The following is a 22,113-nucleotide window of genomic DNA, read 5'->3' as shown; positions in this document are numbered from 1 at the left end:
TTCTACTCCATTCCAGCTGTCCCTAAGTAACATTTGGATATCCCTCTCTGGTTCTACAAGTGCTTTAACAGACATTATCTCCTTTGTTTGGTTGCTTTAGTTTAAAAAAAATTAAAAGCCCCTTGTTTCCAGCTGTTCAGAGCTGTATTAGCAGTAAGGGAGGAAGACCAAAGAAGTACAGAGTATCATCAAAGGCCAAGCCTGCGAACTCAATCAAGAACCAGTGGGTAAAATGAAAGCAGAAATCAGGGTACCAGGCATTTTATTCATGAGGTGAGAGAACACCAGTGTGGCTATAGGATGGGGGCAACCAAGGAGGAAGCATTACTTTGATCACTTTCCTTAAAATGAGAACGTAGGGTAGAAAATCGTGGAACATCAACCAGGTGAGCCTAAACAAAATCCTTGGCTTAGGTCCAAATGTGGGTGACTTGTGGTATGCTTCCTCCCTAGGTAAAGTGCCCTGGGGTCTGAAGGGAGGCCCGGGGTGCTGGCTGATGGAAGCCATTCCCAGGGAATGAGGAGAGATGCCAAGGGCTGTGAGTTGGCAGCCTTGAACAGGATCAGCAAGGAGCCACCATTTCCAGAGTTGTGGGATTCTGAAAGGAAAAAGGATGCCTTCCTTCCCTAATCAGAGGTGCTTGGTGAAAAGAATCTTAATAAAGAAAAGTTTGATGAAGTGTTTATTTGCCAAAGATATAAGGATTTGAGAGGAAGCTAAAAAGTGATTATCTCTTGTCATTTTCTCCTTATTGGTGTCTCTGGTTTGAAGTAAACTGAGGAGGAATAAAAATGGCATTCTTTCCAAAGTCCACAATCATTGTCTCAGAATAGACTCAGTTTTGTCCAGGCAAGATTGCTTTTACAGTTTCCTGTGCTACCTAGTAACCTTTTGTTTTGCAGGAGCTTGGAATGCTACTGATCAATAATGGGGGTCTCACAACTTAAGCTCCAGAATTTTAACAGGAATATACACACACACTCCTACATGCACACACAAATAGAGAGCGAGCCCAAATTTATTGTAAGATCAGAATTATTGGTTTTATACGTGAATAGACCATTCTTTTGGGCCATCTCTTTTGCCCTTTCCCTGCCCAACTCTTCACCCCATCAGTGGCTTATCCAGGGTATTGCACTGGCCCGAGCACACCAGGCCACTGAGCAGTTTCTATTAACCCAGTACGGCCCAACATCCTTCTTCAAGCACAGTAATGTGTTAATTAAAAGATTAACGAGCTTGACTTGTATTTTTGAGCTGATATTACGGTAAAGTTATCTAAAAGACAAGTGTCAGATGTATGGACAGGGGCACAATTTCAGTGCTTGCCATAGGTGCCATACCAGGTTAATAGAAACTGCTCAGTGAAGCCACGTGCCCAGGGCCTGCGCAATACTTGCCATGCCTGCCATATCCTAGTTATGCTTCTGCTTGACGCCCTCCTCCTCTTTCTCTCTTGTTGCTCTGTCCATTCCCCCTACACCCCCACTACTGATTCTCTTCTCTTTCGTGGTCTCCCTGTGGTCATTCAATCTTCCTTTCATCCTTCTTTTATGTTTCTTTCTCTTTAATAGTCAACTTCCTTTCAAAGATTATCCTGGACTCCTGGCCTTACTACACACATAAAACCTTTCATAGATATAGTGATTGCGTGATTGTTTCTCCAGGGTTAGGCTTAAGTTTGTTTGCATAGAAGAGCTAGTTTCATTCTGCAAGAGCTGGAGAGTGTGTTTTTAATTGACAGGAGGCCAAGCGAACATGATTTATGGGAGTTCCCCAGGGACAAAATTTCTTCTTAGAATTCTGGTGGCGAGGTAAGGGCATTTCTGAGCGCTCTTCCCCTGTAAAGCGAGCCAGCCCTTGGAATGGTCAAGATCTCAGCCCTCTCTCACATTACAGAGGCTGACAAACATTTCTCTGGTTGTCTGTGAGCTGCATTGTAATGCCTGAGGTTTATAGATCTTCAAACCTCCTAGAGATTTAAACAGTAACCCACTCCAAGGAAAAGAGCAGCAGAATTGTGTTCAAACTTGCTGTAAGGGTGTTGCCCTAGCCAACACACTAACATGGTTAACTGTGCCCCTCCCCTGTCAAAGCCTGCCCACACACTTTCCTCACTTTAAAAGACGCTTCTGCTCTCCATTAATGTGGAGTAGATGTGTAGCAGAGAAATGACACATTGATTTTGCGAACAACTGTCAATTATCCACATGAATGAAGGAAGAGTCAATAACATGGAAGATGGAAAAAACATTTACTCCACACCTTGACCCATGTTGCGCTCATAAGGTACAAAGCACAACCCTGCTTGGGAACTAATGAGAAATGGTGACTTCCTTTAGCAGTGATTTGGCCTGCTGAGACCAAGGCCCCTATCCTGGACAAGATTAGCTTTAACCCTTGAAGGGCTACACACACCACCATGTTATAAAAATGGTGTTAAATTATTTCTGCATTGTGTTGTTTGCAAAAAATCAGACAAAGAAGCAAACAAACCAAAACCCCCAATATACTCTGCTTGATCTTTCATGGCTTCTGTGCAACGTTGAGGTTTTGCCTCTAGCCTGCAGGGCTGAAGGGAAATGAATGCCCTTCATGTTTGCATGAGATCTCCTTAGTAAGGCTGCAGTCTGCAAGAATCCTCACAACTTTTACAAACCCTTTGTGATCCAACACATTTCTGTCACAGCAAGAGCAGCAGTAGCCTGTTTAGCCTTGTGACATTTTGTGTTTGGGGTCTTTTTTTTTTTAATTTTTCTTTTTAAAAATCAATATTCTTCAACTCTTCTACAGGTTTGATGTTTTCAAAATAAAAAGTTAGGGGAAATGGCACAAGTAATACATATTAGTTATAAGAACTTTGGAGTATATAGGGTAGAAAGTGAAGAGTACCCATTTACCTCTTCCTACTACTCCCGTCCCATCCTCCACCACAGTTAACAATTTGTGTGAATCTTTCCAGATTAATGTCTTTACGTTTAAAGCATACATACATGGGTCTTTTTTTACATAACTTGGGATCATGCTATATTAATATATTTCTGGGGCTTTTTTGTTTTTTAATTAAACAATATATATCCTGAACAACTATAGGTCTACTTTATTGTTTATAATAGTTGCATGTTATTCCATAGTATGGCTGTACCATAGCTTATGTAACCATTCTCCTAATGATGAATGTTTATGTTGTCTCTAATTTGTGTTTTTCAACAGAACCCAACTCTCCCGGCACTGAACTGTTCCGTTGAAAATGCCCATCCAACTGTTTCTTACTATGCTCGTCCCCAAGTGGCATCCTACAATACCTACTACCATAGCCCTCCTCACCTGCCACCATATTCTGCTTATGACTTTCAGGTATGTTTTGAGAGCAAAAGAACTCACCATCACCCTTGTTCTCAGTCACGCTCTCTTGTTCTCTCCCTGAATTCAATTATGGAACCTTACCTTTATCTTCACAGTATGTATGAGGTGGCCAGGCTCTCTGTTACTGATGGCCTTTAGCAGCCTGTGTGTACCTGTGACTAGCTTAAAGCCTACACAGGCAGGGGATGGCTGGAGAAATGGAGAAGGTGGGAAAGACATGAAAGGAGAAGATTAGCTTCCATTTCCCAGATAAGTCATCTTCTGCTTGGTGTAGGTCAAGGCAATATAGGACACTTCCATCCTACCTCCTTCTCTCCTTTTTTCTTCTATTTCTCTGTTTCTTCTCCTTTCATGTCTTTAAAGCCTACTGTATGAATAGGTAGACAACCCGGGGAATTTATGATGCAAATAGGTGGAATAGACTGGAAAACACAAGTATGTTCAAGAAGGGTCTAGATAATTTCAGGAGTGACAGAGGCAATAAGAAGTCCTCTAAGAGAATGTGGAGATGTTGATGCTAACACAAGGAGGGTCATCATTCTTTTGGGGCCCCTATAATAAAAAGTCATTCTGGGATAGAGGCGCCACACATGGGTCCAGCCCAAGAGGCCTCCTCCATTCTTATGATGAAGTAAACTGTATTTATTTTAGGATTTTTCACTTTCTAACGAATCCTTTAAGTAGCAAAAATAATCTCCCTGGTGATGGTTGCTGCAAACTCTAATATAGGAAACCCCTCTTGTAGGAGCCATCTCTCTGGGAGCCATCTCTCTGTCCATCATTCCTCATTCAAACCCTACCTCAGGGATGAAAACAAGATAACGCCAACCGTGACTAAGGCCGTTGGTTTCAGTTCAACCATTGTTTACTCTGTGTTCCCATGTGCCGGGCATTGTGCTAGGAGCTGGGATATAGAGCGTGAAAGATACATAGTCCCTGTATCAAGAGATCATCTGGAGACTTAGTGGTGGTAGGGGACAGCAGTGGGGACCAAAAAGTAAATAGACTGTTAGCCAGAGTGCTAGGGAAAGCCAGAAACAGGATGTCTAACGTAGCGAAGGGATCCAGATAGAGTTACCTAGCCGAAACCTACACTATGGGCATATAGCAGGGAATTCAGGGATTTGTGGAAGCCTCTACTTTTTAAGGACCCCTGGTGTCACAGTGTTTAAGTGCTACGGCTGCTACGATGGCAATGGGCTTGGGCTTGGGGCTACTTTTAAATAACAGCTACTATTCATTGAGCACTTACTGTGTACCAAGCACTGTGTTAAGTACTTTATGTATATCATCTCATTTAGTCCTCTGAGGGAAGTACTATTGTCTTCACCATTTTAAAGATGAGATGACTGAGTCATGGAGGGTAAGTGACTTCCCCAAGGGAAGAAGTGGTAAGTGGAGGAGCAAGGATTTATATCCATGTCTGTCTGACTCCAGAGCCCATAATTATTATACTATCTTCAAAGATTGACTTGAAGGATTCTTTGGAGAAGCTATAAATCTGAGTGCAGCACAGATCTTTTTCCCAATTAGTTTTAGAATATTTAAAAAACCTTATACTGTCCACTGAAATTACAGACTCCCTAATTATGACCTCAGGAAGGGTCTACCTTTACTTTCTTAACCACTAAATTACTAGATTGTTCTCCACTGAAAAAGGATTCCCTTCCTTCGTGCCTTCCCAATCCAGGGGCTACTTGGATACTTCGTATACCTCACCTGGCTCTTTCCCTGGGCTCAGGCTGTCTTTTGAATTTCCTATTTGGAGACTTTATAGTTGTATGATATGGATATTGAAGGACATATTTTCAAATGAGTCATTTCCCTCTAGAAATTACATGGTGTTTCATTTTAGTATTTGAGTTGAGCTTTTGTTCACCAGGTTTCATTCTCTCATGGTTTCATAGGAGGAAATACCAGTCTTAACCCAGAGAAAGTCAAGAGGCCAGGGGAACATCTGCTTATGTTCCCAGGTAAATAAAAAGCAGTCAGCAAAACACACACCAGCTCTGACAATAAAACCACCGGAAGCACAAACCTGCCAAAAAACATAAAAAACATAGTTCCCTCATGCTCTTCTCAGGTTGTAAAATGGCCCAAGTTATACCCAGAAAATTGACCTTTCTAGACTTTCTTCTGAATGACTTCTCCATTTTGGTCATTTCCAAATAAGACTATTTATGTGACTTTGGTTTGAAGACTCCTGTTTCTTTTTTATCGAGGCTGATAGAAGGAAGTGGAAAGAGAACTACAGGGTTTTGTTTTAACCTCTCAAATGTCATGCCCCTATTGGGTACCTGTCCCATTAGGAAGCTTGGGAACCATTTCTGTGGTCAGACATGAGCAAGGACTTTGGTATGGCCAGATGACCCCGAGGAAGCTGTGAGTGCTGAGCTTGAAGAAACAGGACTCTGTCAAACACTGGACCCCAAGTTCTCCTTGCTCCTAATGAACTCTCCAAAGCAGGAAGGATGAAAGCTGAGATTAGCTTTGCGTCCTTGCTTATCTGTCCAACACTCACATCTTTTGCCCTTTTCACTCATTTCCCCCTATGCCTTCAGCTTCAGCCAAGTAGTACAAATTATGTAGGATATAAAGCATCAGTTCCCACTTCTGCTAAGAAATTAAACCCAGTGTAGCTTTATATAAAACCCTTAAGGATCCTAGCCATACTTCCCAGTCTGGCATACTGGGCTGGTCCCCCTACTTCACTCTAACCATGAATTGGTCCCCTTCCTGTCCACCTGGTGAAGTGCCAAGTTTAAGCTTAAAACAAAAGTCTCACCCTATGCAAAATGCAAGAGCCTCTGTTTATGCTCTTTATCAAATCACACAAGGGTACACTAAGTTTTATCTTAGCCACTAAAAATGACCCATTATAAATTGGACCCATTTAATAAAAGGGTTGCTTTAATCCTGGGGGAAGCAGTTTATGGCATAGGTTGCCTAGAGCCTTAAAAGGCTGTTGCTGCTGTCACTAAACTTTTTCTTTTTCCTTTCCTTCCAAGTTTTTCCCTTCTTCCCTTCCTTGCCTTGTTTCTGTTCTCCCCCTTTTTTCCTCCTCTTTCTTTCATCCATTGTTCTCTCCATCTCCCCAGTCTTTACTTTCTAGGGTAGAATAGAGGTGGAAAGCAAACAAACACGAGAACCTGGATTTTACTCTTGGGACACAGTATCTCCCACTGTTGTTGTTAGATGCCGTCGAGTCAGTTCCGACTCATAGCGACCTTACAGGACAGAGTAGAACTCCCCCTAGGATTTCCAAGGAGCAGGTGGTGGATTCAAACTGCTGACCTTTTGGTTAGCAGCTGAGCTTTTAACCACTACACACCAGGGCTCCATCTCCCACTGGTAACCCTTATTACCCAGCCAGTTCCAGAGGCTCTTTTCAGAGTCACTGCCCCACAGTGCTCCTGAAGAGAGAATCAGATCCTGACAGAAATGCACATTAGTCCTGTGGAGGGTGGGCTGGGTGGTCAGCCATCAGGCAGGGAGAAGGCTGGCTAAGGTGGGAGAGGAGAGCTGTTTGTGTCCTGAAGGGGTGGTGCTCCTCTTTAGCACCATCAGCCTGTGGGCCACCCCAGCCTCCAAGAGGCAGCTCAGGCAACTAGGGCCTATTAGCCCCCAGAGGAGGGTATTTAGATGCTTTTCATGCTTTGTGGTGCACAGGGAGGATTCAAAGCTCTGGTCTCCTGAGCTGCCCATCCCATAGTAAAGTCAGACTCTCAGGCGGGAACCAAAATGCACCAGGCCAGCTCCTCAGCTGCAACAAAGCCACATGTCTCCCAAGATGCCTGCCTGTTGCTAGGAAACTACACGCTAGGACTGTGGGCTTTTTTTTTTCTTTTTGCTATATCCCCCCTAAACCCCAAGGATGTGTGGACTACAGCCAGTTAGCTCCCTAGCTCTGCCAGGAGCCCTTCGATTGTATCCTTAAGACTCTCAGAATCCCCAAGGGGAAGTGAGAATCATCCTACCCCTTTTTTCCCCCACAATACTTCCTAAACATCAAACTGAGAAGTGAAAACCCAAAGGCCGTTGTACCACCCCCTTTTATTATCAAAGTGTACAACTGCCACCCATGCCAGCTGCTGCCCACAGAAGCCTTTTAATGACTCTTAGGGCAGAACTGTCTTTTGCTCTACTGTAGGACGCTTGCTCCTCCCTTCTGTGACTGGGAACCCCTAAAACTGGCCTTCTGCCTCTCACCATCCCTGTGGTGGGATTTAGAATAGCCCCAGCACAGAGATTCCTGTCCTTTGTATGTTTTTGCTCTCCTCTGTGGTTAAGAGGAGAGTATTCTTAGTCAAGGAAAGCAACAGAAGAGGAGGGAGGAGAGGAGAAAGAGGGTTTGGGGGTACGGAGTGGAAAACTAGGACATTGCTATATGATGTTTTAAGAAAAATTAAGGTTTTAGGAAGGAATTTGTGTTGTCTTGAGTCTACTGTCTCAAGTTATTTTGCCTTTAAAGGCTCTCCAGGTTCGATAACACTGTCATTCCCTCATTCAGGAGAAACAAAGGATGGGGTGGGGTGGGGGGAGAAGATGGCAGCTACAGTCTCTGCTCAATCCTAACTTTACGTGATAGGGGACAGAGATCCCAGGGTGTCAAGCAAGACCTACACCTGGACACCCCTTCCCCAGGAATGTGGAGGTCACAAGTGAGTATAAGGAGAATCAACCAAGTGTTATCAGGCTCCAGAAACCTCATGTCAAGGCTGACTCTAGATTGCTCCAGGCCTGGAAAAATGACACAGTCTATTCAGACTCTTTGGCTAGCTGTGTTAACCAGTACAAGGAGACTATGATCACCCACTTCTGACACCAAATTGTACGGTGGATAGCAAATCCCACTCCACACGCCAACTGCATCCTGTGGAAATCCCAGCTTTCTCTTCCCTATTCATTTCAGACCCAGTTGCTCATGCAGCTCTTCTCTCTCTCATCCCTAGCCACCTGGGGCTAGGTCAGTGGGTACCAGCTGCAAGCTCATGAGTCCACATGATTCCCTCCACTTCAGACCAGCCAGGCCCCCAGTACTCCTTTGGGTCCTATAATTCACTGGAATGACTCACAGGCTTCACGGAGAGTATACCATACTCACTACAGAGTCATTACAACCAAAAAGGATACATACAAAGAGATATATAGGGTAAGGTCTGGGAGGGGTCACAGCATGGAGCTTCCACATCCTAAGGAGGGATGTGCTATCCTCTCGTGTGCATGGTCACCAACCAGGAAGCTCCACCTGAGCCACCATGTTCAGGGCTCTAATCAGCATCACCATGTGGCCATGATAGATTGTATCATGCCTGTAAGGCTTAGTCAGCATCAGGCCCCCAGGTGGTCCCTCTTGGTCTGGGCAGCTCCCATTCATTAGCCTCAAGTGTTGGTCCAGCTCTCAGGAACCGAGACCAAAGGCTAAACAGCTTTTTGCAAGGTGATTCCACACCTCATACCAGCCCAACAAACTAAAAGCTGTGACTTCCCCAAATAGCACTTGAACTCTTGACAAATTCTGGTGTTTCTTTCTTTCTTTTTTTTCATCAACTCCTTCTAGAGCTAAGACGTGACAAAATAATTGCAGTTCTCCAGCCCTGTTTGCTAGCTTATGTTTGCTCTTCCTAGGTCTCCTCAAGCCATCATGCCTACCTCAGTCCTGCTCTACCACTGGAGCAAGGAAACAGTACCCACAGGTTATGACTGTATTCTTTGCAAACAGATTTCAATTAAAAGACATGCCAAGCCCATCTTATGTACTGCTTAAAGTTATATTCATTCATTCAACATTTATTGAGCATCTACTACTTGCCAAGCACTGTTGTAAACTCTGGGGATATAGCAATGAACAAAACAGGCCAACTCTTCTTGAGCAGGAAATGGAGGGTGTACATGGCCAGGGAGAGAGAAGGGGCAACTCACTCCTAACATGTGCCAACCCACTGAGTACTTTTTTAAATCTATATCCTTTCCTTTCCCAAAGACATGGCGTAGTGGTGAAGAGCTTGGCTGCTAACCAAAAGGTCAGCAGTTCAAGTTCACTAGCCACTCCTTGGAAACCCTATGGAGCAGTTCTACTCTGTCCTATAGGGTCGCTATGAGTCGGAACTGACCCAATGGCACCTAACACCACCACCACCACCACCACCATCAAAGCTTAGACAACAGTGTCTCGCAACCTGACAAGTTGCTCGTCGTTCTTACCATCCGTATTCCCACCTCTATGCCTTGTTCCTCTTTGCTCTCCAACCTACCCTGCACTTGGGGCTGATGGGGCAGCAATTAAGATGAAATAGAAAATGTTGAACGTAGAGTTAGAAAACTCCAGGTCCATGCAAGCCATTTAACCTCTCTGATGTTAGTTGTTTTTTGTTTGTTTGTTCCTATGAGATGGGCTCCTGACCACTGTATTACCTCCCTGTTGTGTATTCTTGTAGCAAAGACTTTCCCAAGTATCAGTGGTCTAACCCCATTAAAATGTTCTTAAGATCCAAAGTACCTTTATTGAAGACTAGCTGGGGAGAGGAATTGAAGGCTTGAATTATAAACATGGAAAAGGGAGTAATGGATTCAAGAAACGCCACAGAAGGAGAAGCAACATGATTTGGCAACTGACTGGATGTGGGGGCTCAAGGGTAGGGGAAGAAGGACTCCAAGATACCTCTGCGTAAGGTCTCCAGCCTGGGTGACTGAGAGAATGTGGGGCCACCTGTTTCATGCCTCTCGACAACTAATTAAGGTTTAAGAGCTCTTTGTTGTTCCAAAGAGAAACAAACTTGGTCCATATTGTTTTAAATAGTAATGACTACGGGAGGAATTGCAAACTCACTGCCTAAACTAATGGTGTTTTTTTTATTACACAGCATTCTGGTGTCTTTCCATCCTCCCCTCCCTCTGGACTTTCTGATGAGCCCCAGTCTGCCTCTCCCTCGCCCAGCTACATGTGGTCCTCGAGTGCACCACCCCGTTACTCTCCGCCCTACTATCCGCCTTTTGAAAAGCCACCACCTTACAGTCCCTAAAGAGGAATGTCTGCTGGCTTTTGAGATTATTGTGGCTTTTGTATTTCTGCTTTAGTGGAAGTGTACAGGGTACAAAATTTAAAGTGTGACTCTAATGCATAAAGTTATACAACGGCCTGCCAGGCTAGGGAAAGATAGGGATGAAGCTTGTTTGTTATCAGTGCAGAGCAGGGGTGGCTAGGCAGAGCCCAGGGCTTCCGATAAGGGCAGTTCACACTAAGCAAGGCTGGGGAGCCAGCCCAGCAAGTTAAGCATGTTCAGACCTGCATTACCCATTGGCTCCACCTCTGTAGTCGGCAGAAGTGTGGTTGCCATCAGTTTGACTTCATGTAAATGGAGTGTTGTCCTCAGGCCCCTGGCAGATTGTCACCCTAGCCCCTTGGTTGAAGCACCTGGCTTATGGGCCCTATCTTTCCCTACCACTAAAGTCAGCCCCTAAGGAAAATTTCCCAGCTGACTGGGCTATACAGGAATTCCAGTACAGAGAGTTCTGGCTAAGATTTTGCTTGTCTGCCCGTACCTCTTATTCCTTTCTTCTCTGTGAGTATTGTAAAAATGGCTACTGTGATTATTTAGCTGTTTTTGTTATTGGTACCTCCTAAAGGGAAAAGTGCAATATTCCCTCATCTTTAGTGGGGAACAAGACTCGTTGTTCAGGAAGTACTGATATACACAGAGCAATATGTGAGACGTTTTAAATGAATCTAACTTAGGAGGCAGTGGTTCTACATGTTGCGTTATTACAAAATACACTTGCTACAGGAGATATAAATCTTACGGTTAAAATTCAGAGTTAAAAAATGCTAGATTAGGCTCTTGGGTCGTGATATGAATTGTTACTAATCTTTGTGACTATTTAATCTTCAAATATTGTGCTTCAACCCCAGCAAACTGCACGTAACCTGCACCCCACCCCAAAAGAATCTGTATTTTAACGCCACTGCTCTTACTGGTCCCATTTTTCTGTTAAGACCAATCATGACAGCATTCAATTCAAGGTTATGAAAGTGTTACAATGCCGCTTCCAGTCTGCAAAACCTCAAATGTAGCCAACTTGATAAATTCTTAAGTGTTACCGTAGACTTAAAATCCATCTGGCACACTGTGGTATTTGTACAGTTCTTTTAATTATACATAGCTTTAAACCATCGACCTGATGAATTTAAAACACTCTGGCATCCAAGCCTTCACTTCAGAATGTGAACACTTTCATTGCATTCTTAAGTTAGCCTGAGAACTGACTGATTTAAAGGAAGACTGATAATCCTACACTTGCATAATGTAAAAATACAGGGCTACAGGAGGGTACCTAATTAAACAGTTCTGCAAACACAGAACACATTCTGGAAAATTTTCCAGCCAATTTCGCTACCTCCCAACTTGATGGATTAGAGGTAGCAGACAAATGCTGGTGCTCCCATCTACCTTGTAGACACCCCCCCATCAAGAATCAAGGCACAACAAGTGCACTCACTGTTCACAGTGAATGTTTGCAGAACATTCAGTTTAACTTTCAGCATTATAAATGTCTCATCCAGATCTCAAATCTGAAAAATAATCCTTTTGCATTAGACAAAATTATTTTCTACAGTTCTGAGCATATTAAAATTCTATTGGATTTCAAATAGGGACTAACAACCAATTGACTCACTATACAAATATCAACTTGTAATACTCAGTGAAATTTTTGCCATTTACATTTTACCTTTTGCTTTAGTGAATGTGTCTATTTAATTTTTTAAAAGGCACCATTACACAGTATATCCATTTATCACATTTCTTAAAGTGTTAAGATTCTATGACTCATTTCTATGTATTTTTCTTACTTTACAAAATAACTTGAAACAGTACAGATTTTGTAACACTTAATTTGAGCAGCTTCTTTTTCTATTACATTGAACTATATTAAGTGCATGCTACCTTAGAAAAATTAATATTTGCTGCTTTACTTTTTTCCAAAACATTTGCTGTAATAAGGAATTTGTATTTCCAATATGTACCTTGACTGCATTTTGTAATATTTACTGCTTCATTCCTAATTCTGCTTTAAAGTATTGAACTGGGCATGAAACATTAAAATATTAATCCAGAATCTGTATAAACTGGATGTTGCTTAAAATCTGTATCACTGCCACGTTTGAAACCCAGAATGCTTTTGTGATGTTTCAAATTAATAAAACTATCGTCCTCCTTATCCACTTACGTGTGTCCCCAGCAAACTCTCTAAAGCTCATTCACTTTCAACTATTACGGGTCAAGATACGATGGGACATGATCGCCAACATACAAAATCTAATAGGAAATTTTGTCATGCTGGCATCAGAAATACAGCTCCAATCTCCTGCTACAACAACTGAAAAACAAAAGAATATAAAAGTCTATATAATTTCTGAAAGAAAATTTTAAAAAAATACACTCAAAAATGAGAATTAAACATTTTATTTTCGCCATAAGAAGCTCTAAGAACTATAGCAGTTAATGGTTTATGAAAAGTAGAACTTAAAGTCATGATAGGGAAGACTGTACAAGTATGAACATTACAGTATTTGAGAAAATGAACAAGGTTTCACATGACTAACAGAGCTGAGGAAGCCAGTATTGTTGAATTAGCATTTGATTCTTTAGACTATGCATGCCTTAGAATACAAAATACCTTGATCAATTTGGCCATTTTTCTTTTTTGTACATTGGAAAAAATGCAGCACCAGTTCCTCTGAGTGGCTATATGTGGGGGATCTTTACCACGAAAATCATCATGATCACTTAAAACGTATTTTAGTCTTGCAAGATTGCTATGGCATTTTAATAGTTTTGCTTAGTTTGAGCATTTTCATTTTGTCATTTAACAAATTACTATTTCAAAAAGATTCTCTCCAGAATATTTACAGGTAATTTAGCATAGGAGCAAATTTGAAGCCAACCTGAAAGACAAAGGAAGCCCAATAGCCAGAAAGCTAAATACAAAATAGAAGAACCCCATGATAAATTTTAAAGAGTCTTGCTACAGACTTCCAACCCAACAAATACTGACAGTGAAGGGTTTTAGCCCCAAAGGAGTCTTCTACATGAACCTGACTTTGGATATAGAAACTTCTCCTAGGAAAACTGAAGACCCTGAGACACGTACAAGTAACAGTCATCTGGCAAAAATACAATTTAAGGGTAATTTTCCATTCCTTCAAAAAAAAAAAAAAATCCAGAAGATCCCGTTAGTAGGTAGTTTAATATTCAGAATTTACATAGAACACAGCAGCAGCCAATAATTATATCCATATTATTCAGAATGGATAGTTTTCCTTTCTAGAATTAATTCCTAGTTTGTCATAATAGGCTAGGAGAAACTACCAAGTTTTATTATGACAACTAATTTATCTAGCAGTTAAGTCTGAAAGGTCTGGAAGCTCTGCTGGCATCAGCTAGTTCACACTTGTAGAAGTAATTTATGTTTAACTGATGAAATAGCATTAATGTAACTCAAACAAATCTCCACTGAAAACATTTCAGAGTGCAACCTATAGTCAAAGAGTAATGTTATCACTATCTACACAGAAACGAAACAGCTATCGTGATTCCAGAGATCACAGAGTCTTAAGTATAAGCTAATTTCAAATTTTCCACGGGTTAGTTTACAAAATGGTTTGAAGGTTTGGACTCACAGAACAGAAAACAGATGCACATCACTCTACCCCTTGGTAAGCAAAGGATTATTTTTCTTTCTCCTCGTATTACTACAAATACCCTCAGTTACCAACTCAAGAAGCACTGAAACCATTATCTTCAAATGTAGCTTACCATCAGAAGAATGATGTATACATAAGAAACTATGATTAAAGCTTTAAGTTCAAAGTCAAGAAATAGGATATGTTAAAAAATACATGACTAGGACAAAGAAAACACCTACATTAAATTAATACTTAAACAAGGTTACAAATGACTAATAACTATGCACAACAATCTTTTTCAGTATCTATTTTTTCCTTTGCAAAAAATCATTTACAGAAGTTCAATAATTCTGTTATAAATGCTAGGCTATGTATTTGTTCCAATCTGCTCACTTTCAGTACTAGCACAATTGTTAAGTTTTGATTTTATAAGTGTTTAAACATGTGCCATTTTAAAAGGAAGAAAGATGGTATTTATTGTTCTCAAGCTAAATGTGAAATCAACAAGCCAAAACATTCCATATGTAGCCTCCGATTGTTGTAATACTGCAGCAATTTGCAGATGGAATGGAACTTATTTTTAGAAGGGGTAAAACCTAAAAAAAAACCTAAGAAGCCTCGGTGGTGCAACAGTTAAGCACTTGGCTGCTAACCAAAAGATTGGCAGTTTCGCACCACCCAGTGACTCCTCAGGAGAAAGGCCTGGCGATCTGCTTCCTTAAAGATTACAGCCTAGGAAACCCCATGGGGCAGTTCTACTCTGTCACATCGGGTCTCTATGAGCTGGAATCGATTCAATGGCACCCAACAACAAAACCTAAAAGGTCTTGCTGAAAGGAAAATACTACATCACTGATTCAACTGTGTCAAATGAAAATTTTCTATTGGAGATCCTAAGTAATATGAGCATTTAAAAAGAAATGCCAGTAGCCTCCCATCCAAAACATGTAGGAGGAATCTCATTTATGGAATTCTATCCTTTATAAAGATTTATACACATTTAAAGATGCATTTCGTGGCTTTCGAAATTTGAAAATTTTCACAGGAATATTTTAACCATAGCAGGCAAAAAGGAAATCTCTATTCAATTTCACTGTCTCTATTATGTAAGAGTACAGAATTCAAAATAAATGCAACATAACTTTTCATCTCCTCCTGTCTGCATTACCGAGATCTGTTTTTCCATCAGTATTCCCACCCCACCCCCACCCCCCAGACTACGCTGCAAAGGTATATAGTGGTCCAGCCACCAAACTTTTTTCCAGATGGTGGCAATAAGAGCAAGACTTAATTCAAATTAGCTAAAACTAACTGATTCTTCAAATGAGAGACATGTCTATACTGCCATTTTCATGGGGGGTTTGTGTGTGTGTGGGGATTGCTATCCATTTTGACTAGCAGAATACACAACCAAGTGGAGAGCTATTCTGAAATTTTCCAGAACAACTTTAGAAGTTCTTGTTTACTTTTTATTCCATATACAAGACACAACACACATTTATAGTCTCAGTGTTAACAAAATTGAGAATACAGCAGTAAAGTGCTAACATGGACGGGAAAGGTTGTAAGATGTACTAGGGTATGCTAATAACTCCAGTTATTTTCAAAGAACATTCAGACTGCTTCAAATTCTATTCAGAAAACTCTCCCAAGTTTTTTTTTTTTTTTTTTTTGCCTCTTTTAAATGAGCTGAAAGCTAACTATATAAACAGATACCTGGGGTGGCGGGACTTCTCAATCTCTACTCAAACTTTCAGAAAAATTTGCTTCTAAAAAATCATCAACCAACCATCCAACTAAACTGCCTTCAGATAACATGGCAGATCAAATTAACTTATTTTCACCTTAATTTGTTTTACCAGTCTTCTGAAGCCCTTGCCCCTAATCCAAAGCAAAACTTTCTGATATTTCAAAGGAGTTCAATAGGATTCTGGTATTATAAATTCAAACTCAGTACTGCCATCTGTTACGTTTTGTTTAAAAATGGAATCATTTTCCTGCTGATTAAAAATATCATCCCAGGTCATTGGCTTGTTCTGAGTAGATGTGGTCCCTACTGGAGGTTCTTTCCCAGCATCAACCTTATACCCAATACCATCATCCTTCATTACAGGCATAGTGCTTGACCTATCAGAAAGGTATGAATATTGTCTGATCTGTAATGACCTGCATGGATGTAAACGATAAAGCTTGGAGTCTCCAGAAGGATCTTGACTATGAACTGACTTTATGTGTGAAGACATAAACTGATAGTTGATGAAAGATTTGCCACAGGCCAAACACTGATACCTTCGTTCCCCTGTGTGATGAATTTCATGCTTTGTGCGATATTCTGCAAGAGGAAACACCTTCTCACAGTAGCGGCATGGATACTTCTTTTCCCAAGAATGAATGTTAAAATGTCTCCGTAAGCTTGTAAGACAGACATATGACCTTTTGCATACAATACAAATATAATAGACCCTTCCATCTACTATTAACTCATAGTGATCATCGTGTTTTACTTTCATACGCTTGTTTGTCATCTCACTGCCAGATGTTTTTGGTACGTCATTCTCAAGTCTGGCCTCCCCTTCATCAGGGTCATCTTTGACAGGGATCACTATGTCGTAAGTATCTTCACCAATATTTGCATAAACCTTGCAACCAGTTGACAAGCCTTCAATTTCAGTAGCTGTATCTAAAGTAATGATCTTCTGACCTTCCGTTAGATGTTTTGATCCTACACCAGGATCATTAGTGTTTCTAGTAATTATATCTGAAATTTTTAAAGAATTGGAAAGTGGTTCTTGCAGAAGTGTAGGGATTGGCATCTTCTGTATCAATGATCCATCAAAAGTAGTATTTTGGGGGACATCAGCCTGTGGGACCAGAGATGTATTACTGACTGCGGAGTCTGGACTGGAGCTAATAGTGTCATCATCATCATCTATAATTTCTTCCTCCTCCTCTTCATTGGCCTCATTTCCTGTTAAAACGGCACTGTTTGGTGGCTGCTGATTCTGTACAAGTATATTGATTGAAGGAGCCATATGGTTTGGAAGTGAAGAACTGACATTTGGTGGTGTAGTAAGTGGTGTCTGATTTAGCAAAATAATGTTCGGAGTCAGATGTGTTGGGGCTGAAGATACCAGCACTTTTTCACTTCCTTGTGTCTGGCTCAGAGTTACCTGACTCATAGAAGTAGGAAGTTTCTGAGTTGGTGTCGTATTTGTTAAAGGGGAAGAGTTATTGCTAGCACAAGGTGCAACATCTGAAATAGCAACAGAGCCTGGGTTAGCATGGACCTGTGCATTGTTATTCGGCAAAGTCTCCTTTGCAGGCAGAATCTCAGAGCAGAAAATGACATCATCATCATCATCATCATCTGAATCAGTAACAATGATCTTTTTTGTTTCATAATCTTCAGCAGATAAGGAAAAAGACTCTGTTATAATAGGCATTATAGTGGTCCCATTATCTTGAGCTTCATCTTTTGATTTTTGTATTTCAAGGCTCTTGTCATTGGAACCAGGAGGTAAGGTTTCTGCATTACCATCCTGAGTTGACCCTGAGATGCTTTTAACCTGTGACAATGGGACACCAAGCTCTGCTATAAATTTAACTCCTAATAACTGCCCTGATTTAATTAACTCATCAAGTAAATCTGATCTAACACGGACAATTTTAGAACTATAGATGTAATTGAGAATTTCTGCAAAAATCTCTGCTCTTATAAAGCTCAGTTCAACAACTTGCCCGGCAACTGCAAAGAGCTGATGGAAATATGTACTAGAAGCTGAAAGAATATTCCTGTGGGCCCGGAATTTTCGGTCTTCCACAATAACGGTAACATCACAGAAGAGTCCGTGGCCACGTTGCTCATTCAAGGAGTTAAGCAGACTTCCCGAGTATTGAGTGTCTGTAGCAGAAATAAGTTTTCTACCCTCCATGCCTACAAAAGAAAGGGAGGAAGAGGGGCCAGGAGAGGGACAGGATTAGGAAGGAAAAATAAAGTATTTTATCATTCAGAATTTAAGCCACGGCATCATTAAATAGTTTAAGTTTTAACAGAAGGCTGGTATAACCTTTTGGCTTTTTATATGAATTGATCATACAGGCTGGTTTTTGGACCATGTGTCAAATCTTACGACTTTTCCAAGAAGGCGCCAAACAAGCTTTAAATTGCTCTACAGATTCGAACAGCAACCTCCATAGCCACCTTCCTTTGATACTCAGATACACCCATCAACACTAAACAATTTTTATGGATTAGAATTAATTTTCTTATTCCTCAATTTTGGGTCTTCTCATGAAGAGTTAAAACTTAATTTTTAACTTTCTTTTTTTGGTCATTTTTTAAATTGTGGTAAACATATAGGTAGGAGCCCAGGTGGTGCAGTAGTTAAGCACTCGGCTGCTAACCAAAAGGTCAGCAGTTTGAACCTACCAACTGCTCTGTGGGAGAAAGATGTGGCAGTCTGCTTCTGTAAAGATTTACAGCCTTGGAAACTCTACAGTGCAGTTCTACTACTCTGTCCTACAGGGTCGTTATGAGTTGGAATCGACACGACGGCAATGGCTTTGGTTTTAGGTAAATATATAGGTAACAAAACATTTGCCATTTCAACAATCTTCACATGTACAGTTCAGTAACATTAATTAATGCCCATCACGTTGTTCAACCATCACCCTTAACCATGCCTAAATTTTCCCTTCACCCTTAACAGAAGCTCAGTGTTCCGTGAGCCTTGTGCCTTCTTCTCTCTCCCTCCCACACGCTCATCCTTCCCCACCACCACCCCGCCCTAACCACTAACAAACTATACCACTTGCCACTATACCACCTGCCTACTCCAGATATTTCATGTAAGTGGGATCATACAACTTTTGTCCTTTTGTGACGGACTCATTTCACTCAGCATAATGTTTCCAAAGTTATTTTAACTTTCTTAAAAATTTGTTTTAAGAAAAACCATCATGTACATATAGAAGTTATTTCATCTGTAACTGAATAAATTAAATGTCAGAAAAGCTTGGTATGTACAATACTGAGTGCAAAATATACATTCTTCCTAAATTTTAACAACTTATCTTAGGAGCCCTGGTGTCGTAATAGTTAAGCGCTTAACTACTGCTAACCAAAAAGTCAATGGTTAAAACCCACTAGTGGCTCCGAGGGTGAAAAGACCTGGCGATTTGCTCTCATAAAGGGTACAGCCTAGGAAACTCTATAGGGTCGCTATGAGTGCCATCAATTAGAAGGCACACAACAACAATCTTATTTTCAAGAATATATTCAAAAGCTACTCCCTGCAGCCTACAACTGAATCAGCATTTAAAAACACTGACAATTATTACCCCTCAACTTCCCATAATTTTTCTGTTATTATTTAAATGAAGTGCCTCATCTTGATACACTATTAAATGTCTTTCTTACTCTCTCTTCTTTCTTCATCCTCTTGCCCCTTCCCCTACTCTTATAATCTCCAGACGTGGAATGTTAAATAGAATGCCAAGTCAACAGATGCTATTGTGAAAAGACAAAGAAAAGGAAAGTTTACCGTTTCTCAATGCTTACTTGCATGAAAACATTAAATATTTTGTTGGTAAAGAATTATGTGCATTGGTATGAGAACATTTTTTCGTATCAGTGAGGTAGTGAAGATGAAAACATAAACTTATTGGAACAGAGCAGACATTACTCTAGAAGGGGGGGGAGATATCAGTTTATAGCATTGCCATGCATCATACCCAAAACACTTTTTTTTTTGCACTTTGCAGAAGATATGCTAACAATGATGCTGAGAGTTGTGGGAAAAATATGTATGTACATATGCATATATACGTACATATACATATTAAATGTTAACAGTTTATAAGTACTTTTGGCAAAGAAACAGTTTTACTATTAATATTCTTTCCCTTTAAAGTTACCAAAATAGTACCACTGTCACAGTGCTTAAGTTATGTGAGTAATACTATACACACGTGGAAGGTAGTGTGTCTCAAATATCTTCTGAATTTTCCAAAATTATAGTTTAAAAACAATAGCAAAAAGTCCAAAAACCAAGGATTTAAAACCTCATCTGTTAGAAGGTGTTGCTTGTTAACAGTACCAAGGAATTCCAGGTTACCATAAAGACATTCATTGGAAAGGGTGACCTTTGGACAGCGTGCCAACAACCAGGACTTCCGAAATACGGAGATTTCGACAGAAGTCACTTTTTAAGTGGACAGGTTTTCTGAATATGCTCCCACAATTTTTGTCTTTACAAATGGGTTTTTCCAATGTAGGCACGCGTCAAATGAACAGGTCCAGGTGACTCTGGGACTTGGTTTCGTTTTGTTTAGGTTTCCCCTCCTCCCCGTCAGGTCAGTCGGAACCCACCCCAAGCTTTGAGAGCTGATGTTGGAAAAGCCATTCCGCATCGTTGCGAGGCGAATCCTTGACGGAGGGTAGGTGAAGGAGGGGCTAGGGAAGGTGGAAAAGAGAGCGAGAAAAGCCCTCAGCCAGGGGGTGAAACAATCCGACACGCGGCTCCCTGCGGCAGCTGAACCCCATCTCCCCTCCTCCACCTCCCTATTCCCATTTTGCACCCAGCCGGCTGCAACCGCGGTTTTGAACCTCAGTTCCCGTGGAAAGGCGGCTGCTCGCACAGACAGGCGGAGGTGCAAACAGCAGGGAGAATAAGGGGTGCCAGGGAAAGTAGAAGCTGGCGAACAGAAGGGTGGGGTGTTGGGGGGGACGCGGCGAAGCAGGCGGCATTGTTAAGCCCCGGGAAGGGGACGGAAGGGGAGGATGGGCCGGCAGAGAAGCTCGAAATCAAAGTGGGGGCTAGGAGGAGAAAAGGGGGGCAGAAAAAGGCAGGCAGAGGGGCGAGAAAAGGCCGAGTGGGTGTCGGTGGCGGGCTCCCTACGCCCCGGGCCTACCAGGGGCACGGACGGCCCCTCGGGCCCTGACGGGGACCGCGCCGCGGCCCTCCTGGTTCGTCCCCTCCTTCACTCCGGGGCCCACACAAAGAAAGGGCCAGAGCGGCGGAGCCTCTGGCTCCGCCGCTTCCTGGTTCAAGAGAGGAGAATGCAAACAGCAGCGTGGCCCAGGGACCGAGGAAGCAGGCGCGCTCCTTCGCCCCTCCCGGACTGGGGCCGACTCCTCACCTGCTTCCTGGCGCCGCCGCTTCTTCTCGGGCCGCGCGGAACGGTGGGAGTCCGCCAACAAGAAGAAGCGGGACTCCCGGGCTATCCTGCTGCTTCTTTAAACGTCGCTCCTGTCTTGGTCGACGTCGACGCCGCTGCCGCTGCCACAGCTGCCCCACGCCGCCGACAGAGGGCTCAGCGCGGGGGCGAAGGGTTGAACTCAAAGGCTCCCTCCTCCCCCGGGCACAGTTCGGGTCTTTCCGGAAAGGCCCGAACTCTAGGTGGCTCCCCCTCGGCCCCCTACTCGGCTTTCGGCTCTTTCCGGAAGGGGCGGAGGAAGACTGGGAAACTGTTGGAGTAGTTTGCTTTTCCGGAGGGCGAAAGGGTGGGAAAAAGGAACAGGAAAGACGGGGTAATGCAGTCGCAAGCAGTTGGGATGGGAGGGAATCTAGTGGCTTTAATCTAAAGTCACTGTAAACTTCTAGCGCGCAAAACCTTTTAGACACTCTACAGTTTTCATTTCTATTGCAAGTTTGAATCTGCTCTGTTAGCCTGTTTGCTGCATAATCCCCGTTGCCATGGAGTCCATTTCGACTCATTGCGACTCCACGTGTTACAGAGTAGAACTGCTCCTTAGGGTGTTCAAGGCTATAATCTTTACAGAGGAGCCCGGTGGCGCAGTGGTTAAGAGTCGGCTGCTAACCAAAAGGTGGGCACTTGGAATCCATCAGCGCTCCTTGAAAACCCTATGGGGCAGTTCTACTCTGTCCTGTAGGGTCGCTATGAGTCAGAATCGACTTGATGGCAATGGGTTAATCTTTTCGGAAGCAGATTGCCAGGCCTTTCTTCTGTGGTCCCAGTGGGTGGGTTCAAACTGCCAACCTTCGGGTTAGTAGAAGAGCGCAAACTATTTGCACAACCCAGGGACCTTATTTCATGATAA

General features: G+C 42.2%; 2 protein-coding genes across 4 annotated transcripts in view; one reads left to right on the top strand and one right to left on the bottom strand.

Moving 5' to 3' along the window:
- The window catches only part of TMEM255A (transmembrane protein 255A), a 54,087-nt gene extending 41,243 nt beyond the window's left edge, over positions 1 to 12,844 (top strand). For all 3 annotated transcript variants that reach the window (XM_004379573.2, XM_004379575.2, XM_004379574.2), the window contains 2 exons: positions 3,215 to 3,358; positions 10,231 to 12,844. In XM_004379573.2, the coding sequence (XP_004379630.1) occupies positions 3,215 to 3,358; positions 10,231 to 10,389 (303 nt within the window). In that variant the 3' untranslated portion in view covers positions 10,390 to 12,844. The remainder of the gene's footprint in view (positions 1 to 3,214; positions 3,359 to 10,230) is intronic.
- Positions 12,845 to 15,701: 2,857 nt separating this feature from the next.
- On the bottom strand, positions 15,702 to 21,332 carry ZBTB33 (zinc finger and BTB domain containing 33). The gene is made up of 2 exons (XM_004379572.2): positions 21,192 to 21,332; positions 15,702 to 17,985 (listed from the first exon to the last, which is right to left on the bottom strand). The coding sequence occupies exon 2, from the start codon at positions 17,981 to 17,983 to the stop codon at positions 15,971 to 15,973; it is 2,013 nt and encodes a 670-aa protein (XP_004379629.1). The 5' UTR covers positions 17,984 to 17,985; positions 21,192 to 21,332; the 3' UTR covers positions 15,702 to 15,970.
- Positions 21,333 to 22,113: the final 781 nt, after the last annotated feature.

The sequence above is a fragment of the Trichechus manatus genome, unplaced genomic scaffold (genome assembly GCF_000243295.1).
Source record: "Trichechus manatus latirostris isolate Lorelei unplaced genomic scaffold, TriManLat1.0 scaffold00066, whole genome shotgun sequence".
Classification (NCBI taxonomy): domain Eukaryota; kingdom Metazoa; phylum Chordata; class Mammalia; order Sirenia; family Trichechidae; genus Trichechus; species Trichechus manatus.
This window is presented reverse-complemented; position numbering and strand designations above follow the sequence as displayed.

Excerpts from the sequence above, each read along its gene's own strand:
- ZBTB33 (XM_004379572.2), bottom strand. The coding sequence starts at position 17,983 with ATGGAGGGTAGAAAACTTATTTCTGCTACAGACACTCAATACTCGGGA.